Below are 9,723 nucleotides of genomic sequence, written 5' to 3'. Positions count from 1 at the left end.
CAAGTACTCCTTTAAGTAATAGTTGAGCTCCCACACTAGAATTGCTGCACCGGCCCCAAATGCTCATCCCTACAGTGTGTCTCTGTTTCTACCCTTGCAGAACTTTGAGGTCTGTCCTAGCTGCATGGTGTGGGAGACCTCACGCTAAAGAGCTTGCCCAGGGACAGAGCTAAGCATCCTTAGACAAACCTTTCCCTGGACTGCTCACAGATTAACTAGAATGCAAATTTAGATGTTCAGAAGCCAAGCTCTGCAGTTGTCAGGCTACAGCAAGCAGCATAAGCTTCATGCTGGCATGGCTCCCAAAGTGACTTCTGACCCTACCATATACCTTGTGGCACTAAGTCTGGCATTACAGACAACTTATCCTGAACTTGGAGGATCCCCTGCTTTTACAATAAGCAGACTGTATGTAGAAAGCACTCATGAATCTTTAAAACTCAATGAAAAACATGCAAGGCTGCTTCACAGTGTGTGCCCTGTTACCCCCACCTCCAACTCTCAGGACTCTTCCAGTGTGAAATCAGTTAAGCAGCTTACAGGAAAAATTAATCTAGCATATTCAGGAAAATGCTGTCACAAGCAACAGAAACAATAGAATTTCTAAGAGTCTATTTTTTGTTTTTACTTTAGTCTGATATATCCAAGGCTGGCCTCAAACTCAAGATTTAGTTGAGGCTTTGAACTCCTGATCCTCCTGTCTTCGCCTCCCATGTGCTAGGATTATATAGATGTGTTACTTCGCCCAATTTATGTGGTACTGGAAATCCAGGCCAGGGTTTCATGCATTCTAGGCAAACACTCTGCCAACAAAGTTACATTTCTATGCCCTCGACCCTTTTGCTTTTGCATGACTTCTTGCTTTGTAGCTTAGAAGGCCTTGAACTCACAATCCTATTATGTCAGCCTCCTGAGTGCTGGAATTAGAAATGTGTGAGTAACAAATTATAAAATAAGAATATCTGAAATAGTTGCAGATTAAAGAGCAGAACCAAAAAAACAAAGAACCAAAAGACTATTAAAATGTTCTAGGAGATTCTAGCACAAACAACTTCTAGAAATGGAAGATACAGCAGAGCCCAGTCTAGCTAGACATTAGTGAACTGGATGAACTATAAGGAAGATCAGAAGTTACCATAATACAGCCCCAGATGCCAAAGAGCTGGGGAATATGAAAATTGTTAAATAAGGAGGCATGATGGCATGTGCTTGTAACACCAACACATAAAATACTTTAAAAAGAAAAACCAGCCAAAAATAGTGGCATCCATCTTCAGTCCCAACACCGAGGTGGCAGAGGCAGTTTTCTGTGAATTCAAGGACAGCCAGGGCTAGAGACCCTGTCTCAACCACAAAAAAGAAAAAAAATTTCATTGTTGTGGCAATAGCTCCGTTAGTAAAGTGCTTTCCATGCAAGCATGAGTTTGGGTACACAGCTATAATCCCAGCCCGTGTGCAAGATTGGCTTCCATCTGGCACTGTCGAATTAGTGAGCTTTAGATTCATTGAGACTCCCTATCTGGGAAAAGTAAGGTGAAGGGACCAAAAAAAAAAAAAAAACACTGATTTTTGTTCCCAAAGGACCTGGGTTCAGTTCTACCACCCACATGGTAGCTCGCATCAATCTAACTGCTGTTCTAGAGAGATCTGAAACCCTCCTCTGGTCTCTGGGGGCACTAGGCACACAGTTGGTGCACAGGTGTACTCACATGCAAAACAAGCACACATAGAAATGCTTTTTTAATGAAGTGATTGAGGAGACATGAGATAAACCAAAGGCCTCCAGGTACATGTGCATTCACATGTACCAACACACAAGTACACATATACATTCAAAAAAAAATAGCCATGGAGATAAATATCCATAATATATGAAGAATTACCAGCTTGTGGTGTACATAGCTTTAATAGCACCTAGGAGACAGAGGCAGGTAGATCTGAGTTCAAGGTCACTCTGGTCTACATAGTGACTTCCAGGCCAACTAGAGCTACACAATAAGACCCTGCCTCAGAAAATAATGACTACTAGTTTTCTTTAGAAGGACAAAGACTACAAGTGGGAGTGATCAGAATGGAGAGTAAAGTGCCAAAGAAGAATGACGTCCAGTGGCATTGCCCTGCCTCCTGTAGCACTCTGGTTACAGCAGTGTACTGGGAGGATTTAGCACATAAAGACAAGAAAATATTCAGAAACGTGAAGTATCAACCAACTTGCTTAGTGGCCACTGGGGAACAAAAGCTGAATTATCTATGTATATAATAATAAATGGTATTGGGCATGAATGAACGGACTGGCCTGGATCACAGAATTAGTGACAGGACTGACGGTATAGCTAAATGGTAAAGCACCAGCAACACAAAGATCTGTAACTGTTCAAAATATCACTGCATGGAAGTTACATCCATTTGCTTTGAGGAGAAATTGCCTTTCTGGGAATGGTGAAAGGTATCTTTCTAGAGGGTAGAATTTAACCATCTCAGAGATAACGCATCCCCAAGAACATTCAAAGTTCTCCTAGTATTGTTTGCTCAGTCCATTTGTTCCTACGGTCTTTCCTGCATCTTCTTGCCCAGAAGCTTCTCTCGTGGGTCCCAATGAAGTGAAGTGTAGTCTTTGTCAGTGCCTGATGCCCTGCTATGAAGCACTGCCTTGCTGGGCTCCATCTGTTTTTGGTCTGCCCCTGGGCACACGTGTTACCATGATTCTCTTGCTGTACTCAGGGCTGAGTAAGCAGGAGATGCCTACCTCAGTGCAGGCCCTGTCTGTCCTTGATAAAGGACACCTGCTGTTTAGTGTTCAGTACACCAGCAGTTCACACCCGTGCTGATGAAAGGTACTTCTGCTGAGAAACAAAACACTTGGCTGCTCTGTGCTCTCAGTTCTTGTGGCTCCGCTCCTAGCCTTTCATAAGCATTGCACTCCATATAGAAAAGAACTGGAGAGAACTATAGCAGTGGGGCCTCTGCAGACTCAGTCCTGCACACTCATTTCAGGTGCTCTCTTGAGTGTACCAAACCATGGTCCTCATCTCCAGCCCCTCTGGTGCTATGTATTCCTGAGTTTAAACAATAGGTTTAAACCGGGCGGTGGTGGCACAAGCCTTTAATCCCAGCACTCGGTAGGCAGAGGCAGGTGGATCTCTGAGACCAGCCTGGTTCACAAGAACTAGTTCCAGGACAGCCTCCAAAGCACAGAGAAACCCTGTCTCGAAAAACCAAAGGGGAGATAAAAGGTTTGAGTAAACAAGAACAGCTATGTATAGGGTGTTTGGTGTCCAATTTGGGGCGAGGTTAACCAGACTGCTAAAATATTTACAGGCAGCTAGGAAGAGACCTGAGCAAAGTAGTAGCTTGAAGGACTTAGGCATTGTAAAGACCACTAGCCATGTAGGAATACGACAACAAGACATGGAGATCTGGATAGGAGTAGGAGAACTTGAGGTTTTCCAAAGAGAGAATAGATGCCAGTGGTTGATTTTGTTTTTTCTTTTTTTCTCCATTTTCAGAGGGCAGAGGGCAGTGTGTAATGTACTTGTTTTTTTTGTTTGTTTGTTTGGTTTTTTTTTTTTTTTTGAAACAGTATTATGTGTTGTGTAGCCCAAGCTAGCCTCTTGAGTTTGTGGTCATCCTCTGCTACAGAGCAAGTTTGAGATCAGTTTTGACTTAAACTGTTGATGAGATAGATTTTTTTGAGACAGGGTCCCCATTACATAGACCTTGGTGTTCTGGAACTCACTATGTAGACCGGGATGGCTTTAACCTGACAGAGATATGCCTGCCTCTGCCTTCCAGGTGCTGAGACTAAAAGTGACTTAGACAAAGTTTCCTTCCTCCTTCCTTTCCTTCCCCTACCCTGCTCTTCCCCCTCTCTGCCTCTCCTCTCCCCTCACCTTCTGTACATTGGTTTAATTAGGAAAGATAGAAGAGTTCTGTCCTCAGCCCCCATTTCAGACAGCTCAGTGCCTCCTGTAGGAGCCACTGCTGGGGATCTAACACTCTTCTGGCCTTCATAAGCATGTGTTTAGAATGATGAATCCGTGAGTTTTACTTGGACATGAAAATATGTGGGGTTCACTGGAGAATGCAGTGCAGTTTCTTCCTGGTAGTGTAGAAATTGGGGCTTAGGGTCTGCCCTTCATGCCATTTCTCTGGGTGCTTCTTGCTCTACTAGGTACTAAGTGTTCCCTCTCTCTCTTGAACAGTGCCATTATGACGGGTTCCTACAACAACTTCTTTAGAATGTTTGATAGAAACACTCGGAGAGATGTTACGCTGGAAGCCTCAAGAGAGAACAGCAAACCCCGAGCCAGCCTGAAGCCCCGGAAAGTATGTACAGGGGGTAAGAGAAAGAAGGACGAGATTAGCGTGGACAGTTTGGACTTCAATAAGAAGATCCTTCACACAGCCTGGCACCCCATGGAGAGCATTATTGCTGTAGCTGCCACCAATAACTTGTATATATTCCAGGACAAAATTAATTAAGGAAACTAACTGGAGGACCAAGTGTTGTCTTGCATAGTTAATCCGGTTGTTTTCCCGTCAAAGAAAAGGCATTGTCCTCTCCATTGAGAATAGTGACCACTTCCACTTCCCTCATAGACACAGGAGAAGAAGGGGTCTCAGCTGGAGTCTGGGGAGATGAGTGCTGCTGCTGAAGGGAAAACCTACTCGAAGCTGAATTGGTGGACTTTATTCAATAAAGGCCGTTACTCAATGTATTTATTTAAGTCTGAGCCTTCCTTTCCAATCTAAAGACCAAAAAATTCATATCCGAGAGGAAAAAAATCATCAAATCTCTCTCCAGCTCTTCCCTCTATCTCTGCCATCCATCCCTGGGCCTTAACCTGGACATGGTGTGGCCACCAGCCACGGTCCTCTCTGGCCCTGGAGCCCCAGTGGGCTGCGTCACCACTGGTGCAAGGATACGCCCGAGCAGGCTCAGGCAGCTTTACTCACCCACTGGACCTGCCATCATACCTTCTGTGGAGCTACTTAATAAACACAACACACTGTGAAGTGTTTTTAAACCCAAATGTCATTGCAGTCTTTTTATTTGTTTCAGTTGCAGATAATGAAATTATTCAGAATATTGCACTTAACAAATTGAGAATTTATTTTTGCTTTTGGCAGAATGGTTGAGTTTGTACAGAACTTCAGATTCTAAATGTAACTATACAAAATTGCCACTTGGTTTCTGTAGAAACTTCATCTTGGAAAGCCATAATTGGGTTCACCTCTGAAAAAGAAAATTACATGAAAGAGCAACGGAATTGCTGCTATCAGATTAACACCTGGTTTAAAGTAGACCCCCCCCCAGAGAAACTACAAGTAGTGTGCATTTACTTTTTTTTAAGTACTTTGAAGAACACATACTTTTAAAATATTGCTAAAATTATATGCATGCCAGATTTCATACTGTGTCTCAGTCAGTAGAACTCAACAACTGTAGTTGGGATGTAATACCCCCTGTTCCTATGATTAATTTTAAAACATCTTGGATATCAGGATCAAGATTTCCTGACAAGAAATGTAAGTTAGCCAGGTGGTGGTGATGCATGCCTTTAATCCCAGCACTCAGGGAGGCAGAGGCAGGTGAAATTCTGTGAGTAGAGACCAACCTGGTCTACAAGGGCTAGTTCCAGGACAGCCTCCAAAACCACAAAAACCCTGTAAAAGTGCCAACAGTTGGTCGCTCAGTGGTGGTGCATGACTTTAGTCCCAGAGGCAGGCGGATATCTGAGGCCAGCTAGGGCTACACAAAGAAACCTTTTTTAAAAAAAGTATCAGAGTCAACCAGTGATTGCAGGTCAGGGAGCAGAGGCCTGTGCCTGCTGAAGTAGATGAGTATGCTGATGACTACTGCCCAGGGATCTGCAAGGACAGCATGCCTCACCATCACAGGAACTAATGTTAATGCCTTTCCCGTTCACATTGAGTTAGGCCAAGAGCCTGCAAGTACTTCCACTTAAAAGTAATCACACTCCGCCAGGCTTAGCACATACCCCAATCCCAGCACACAGGAGGCAGTAACAAACATCTGTGGGTTCCAGGATAGCCTCTACGCACCAGTACAAACCCAAGACTACATATTGAGACCCTGCCTCAAGAATAAAAGTAGCTAGGTATAGTGGCACAGGCTTTTAGTCCCAGAACAAAGAAGGCAAAGGCAGATCTCTCGAGTTTGAGACCATCCTGGTCTACATAGTGAGGTGACTGTCACAAAAAATAAAAAAATAAAAAAAAAGGTATCCTGGATCTTAATTGTGGCAGTTTACAGTGTCTTAGAATGCCAAGTTATAAGCATCAGTCCCAGCACCCAAGAAAAAAATGGTTCTAATATAGCAGGTGTGCCATGTGTTCTGCCAAAAAATTTTAGAAAACTTTCCATGCCATCCACTTGTAGAGGAGGCAGAGTACAGGTGAGCATGCAGCTTGTCTGAACTTAACTGTCCCCTTGGATTGGAGTAGGTGCTGTCTCATCTCACGAACCTGCAGGGTCTTTCCAAGGAATCCAGGCTGCCTCCTTCTCTGGTCTCCTGCATTGCTGTAGCGTAGAATAACAGGTGCTTTTGATATAGTTATTAGTGTTGGCGGAAAGGATTCACTTCTGAGGGCTTTTTGTTCCCATACAAGATTCTTACTGTTACTGCCCAGGATGGCCTCTGACTTGAGACTCCTCTGCTTCAGTCTCCAGGAACATGTCACCATGCCTAGCCTACAGAAGGTAAGAATCTTACAGTTTTTAAGTTTAAATTGATTGTGTTTATTATATTCAAACTTGGAATGCCTAGCATTTCTTTCTGTAGAATGTCCCCTTTTAAAAAGCAGTTTCTGTCAAATGTTTTACTGCTATGCTTCTGGGCTGAGGACCTAGACAAGGAAAAGCATATGAGTTTGTTTTGAAGGGTAAGACCAGGAGGTCTTAGTGTGCGACACTGGCCGGGAACTCATCATTGTGGAGCAGGCTGGTGTCAAACTACAACAGTCTTAAGTGCCTCTGCCTCCCAAGTGTACCACCGTGTTTGGCATTCATGTGGGATTTTTTTTTTCTTCTTTTGAGACCAGGTCTCACTGCCTAGCCCTCGATAGCCTGGAATTCTAATTTAGTCCAAGTTAACCTCAAACTCAGAGATCCTCCTGCCTCTACCTCCATAGTGCTGGGATTAAAGGTGTGTTCCACCACAACTACCCTATACTAACATGCATTTTTGTCTGAAGGAATGCAATCCACATGCATGGGAGGAGCAGCAGTTTAAGATCATCCACTAATATACAATATTAACTAATATATATGAGTTAAGCCAACCTGGGGTTACATGAGACCCTAGGGGGTGTAGGGTACCTAAGCATGATGGCACACACCTTTGATCCCAGCACACAGGAGGCAGAGACTGGTGGATCTTTGAGTCCCAGCCATCCAGGATGACATGGTGAGACCCTGTCTCAATTTGTTTAATTAGAAGAAGAGGCTAAAGAGGCTGGCACCCACCTTTATTTAATCTCAGAGCTGGGAGGCAAAGAAGAGGCCAGCCTGGTCTACAGAGTGAGTACCTGACAGCCAGGGCTACACAGCTCCAAAGCTATCGGTTGCTGTAAAACAGATGCCAAGTGGAAACTACCCCACTGATCCTGGGGCAGTCTTCCCAGCTGTTGGAAATGGAGGAATGGGGGTGCCTGCCTGTTCTGTGCTGTTACTCTTAGGTCTTGTCCCAGTTGCCATACCTGGAAAGTCTTATGCAGAGATTAAGTGTGGCAGCTGGCGTCTAACCAGATGTGACACACTGCACTTAGCCTGCAGTGGGAGCCCAGCTCACAGTGAGACCCAGTGGAGGAATGGTGGGTACCTGCTATGTGCCTGACACCATTATTCTGTGCTGGTGCTGTTAGGCCCTGCCCGGCTGCCATGTCTTTAAAATCTAAAGAGCCGGTTTTTGTGTGGACTTGCTAATGGGACGACTAGCTGCTAGTTCTCGGGCCTTACAGATAAATACCCAAGGATACTGCATACCACCAGCCTTTCCCTGTGTGCAGCATGCTCGGGTGCTGGCTAGAGAAGTGAAAGGGCCAAAGTGGCGTGCGGGGAGCTAGCTGTCTGCCAGGCGACCGCGAGGTGTGGGTGGTGCAGGTGGCAGCACTTCTAGGGGCTCAGCAGCACTTTCAGGGACTTGCTTCCTGCAGGCAGTTCTAAGGCAGCTTCATCTGCATAGCAAGGTCTAGGACAGCCTGGACTACCTAAAGAGACCCTGTCTGAAAAAACATTAACACAACCTGGCATTCTGACCCAGTCTGCCTGCTCCTGCCTGTAATTTCATTACTTGTTCTGCCTCAAGTCCAACATGCATTTCCTGAGTTAACTCATAGGTAAACTCAGAGGACCAGCAGAAAGTTGGTTTTTTGTTTTGTTTTTTGTGTTTTTTTGTTGTTGTTTTTTGTTTTTTTTTTGTTTGTTTGTTTTTAGACTAAGCAACAAGGAAATGGTCAGAAGGGTGATGATGTCTCCTGAAGAGTCAATGTAACCTGGAACTCTCTCTCCAAAGTGGTCCTGCACAATGATTTTATGTAAATTTTCAAGTAAAAAACTAACATTTAAAAATGGAAACTAGCCAGGCAGTCATGGTGCACATCTGTAATCCTGGCACTTGGGAGGTAGAGGCAAGCAGATCTCTGAGTTTCAAGACTAGCCTGGTCTACAAAGTGAGTTCCAGAATAGGCTCCAAAGCTACAGAGAAACCCTGTCTACATAGATAGATAGATAGATAGATAGATAGATAGATAGATAGATAGATAGATAGATAGATAGATAGATAGATAGATAGATAGATATAGGTAAATAAAAATTAAAATGGAAGCTAGTACCTAAATTTACCCATAGTAGACAGGACCATACAGTATCAAAATAATAGGATTAGAACTCCTAAGAATGTTGTGAAGTTGGTATGCAGGAGCATTACTCAGAAGAAAGCTTTTTGACTTTTCAATTTCGTAACTGTTTTGAGACAATGATAAAGTGAAATGAGACTTTGGTGGCAGTCCCGAGCTGATGAGTGACGGAAGGCAGCATGTTCAGTCTGCAGTGTCCAAACAGTAGTTTGAAGATACTTTAGAAAGATTTTGATTTTCATAAAGTTTGTGGTCTGACGTTGGGTCTTGCACATTTCAGGTGCAAGGTACTTAGGCACAAAACTGTCCCATCACTCAGACTTCATGCCATGACCTGAGCATCGGACTCCAGGCTCTTGTAGCTGGAGGGCACTATACAGACAATGGCCCTACACCATATGCTACCCTGGGAGGAGCACAGCCAAGACTGAGAGGTAGTAGCATTGTCACAGAGCAAAGAGGTTCTGTGACTTGTCTGGGCCAGATTCCACCATCACAGTGATACTTGTTTTCAGATTACTAGGTGAAGTGGGTGTTGTAAAAGCATGCCTGTACTTGGGAGGCTGAGGCAAGAGGATCACCACGATTTTGATGCCAGCATGATACACAATGAGATCATACCTCAAAAAGGGTCACAGTGGGGGAGGGATAGGAAGGCTGGACACTGGCACAAATCTTTAGTCCCAGTATTCTGGGATGTAGAAGCAGGCAGATCTCTGTGAATTTGAGGTCAGCCTCATCTATGTTGTAAGTTCCAGAACAGCCAGGGCTACAGAGACCCTGTCTCAAAACAAACCCATTTAGTCTCTTTATCTCAGGCCAGCCTCAAACTCACTAAGTAAG

General features: G+C 44.2%; 1 protein-coding gene across 1 annotated transcript in view; it reads left to right on the top strand.

Annotated features, from left to right (window-relative positions):
- The window catches only part of Ppp2r2d (protein phosphatase 2 regulatory subunit Bdelta), a 32,843-nt gene extending 27,810 nt beyond the window's left edge, over nt 1-5,033 (top strand). Inside the window, exon 9 of the mRNA XM_005064263.4 lies at nt 4,203-5,033. Within this exon, the coding sequence (XP_005064320.1) occupies nt 4,203-4,482 (280 nt within the window). The 3' untranslated portion in view covers nt 4,483-5,033. The remainder of the gene's footprint in view (nt 1-4,202) is intronic.
- Nucleotides 5,034-9,723: the final 4,690 nt, after the last annotated feature.

The sequence above is a fragment of the Mesocricetus auratus genome, unplaced genomic scaffold (genome assembly GCF_017639785.1).
Source record: "Mesocricetus auratus isolate SY011 unplaced genomic scaffold, BCM_Maur_2.0 Super-Scaffold_4256, whole genome shotgun sequence".
In the NCBI taxonomy this organism is placed as follows: domain Eukaryota; kingdom Metazoa; phylum Chordata; class Mammalia; order Rodentia; family Cricetidae; genus Mesocricetus; species Mesocricetus auratus.
This window is presented reverse-complemented; position numbering and strand designations above follow the sequence as displayed.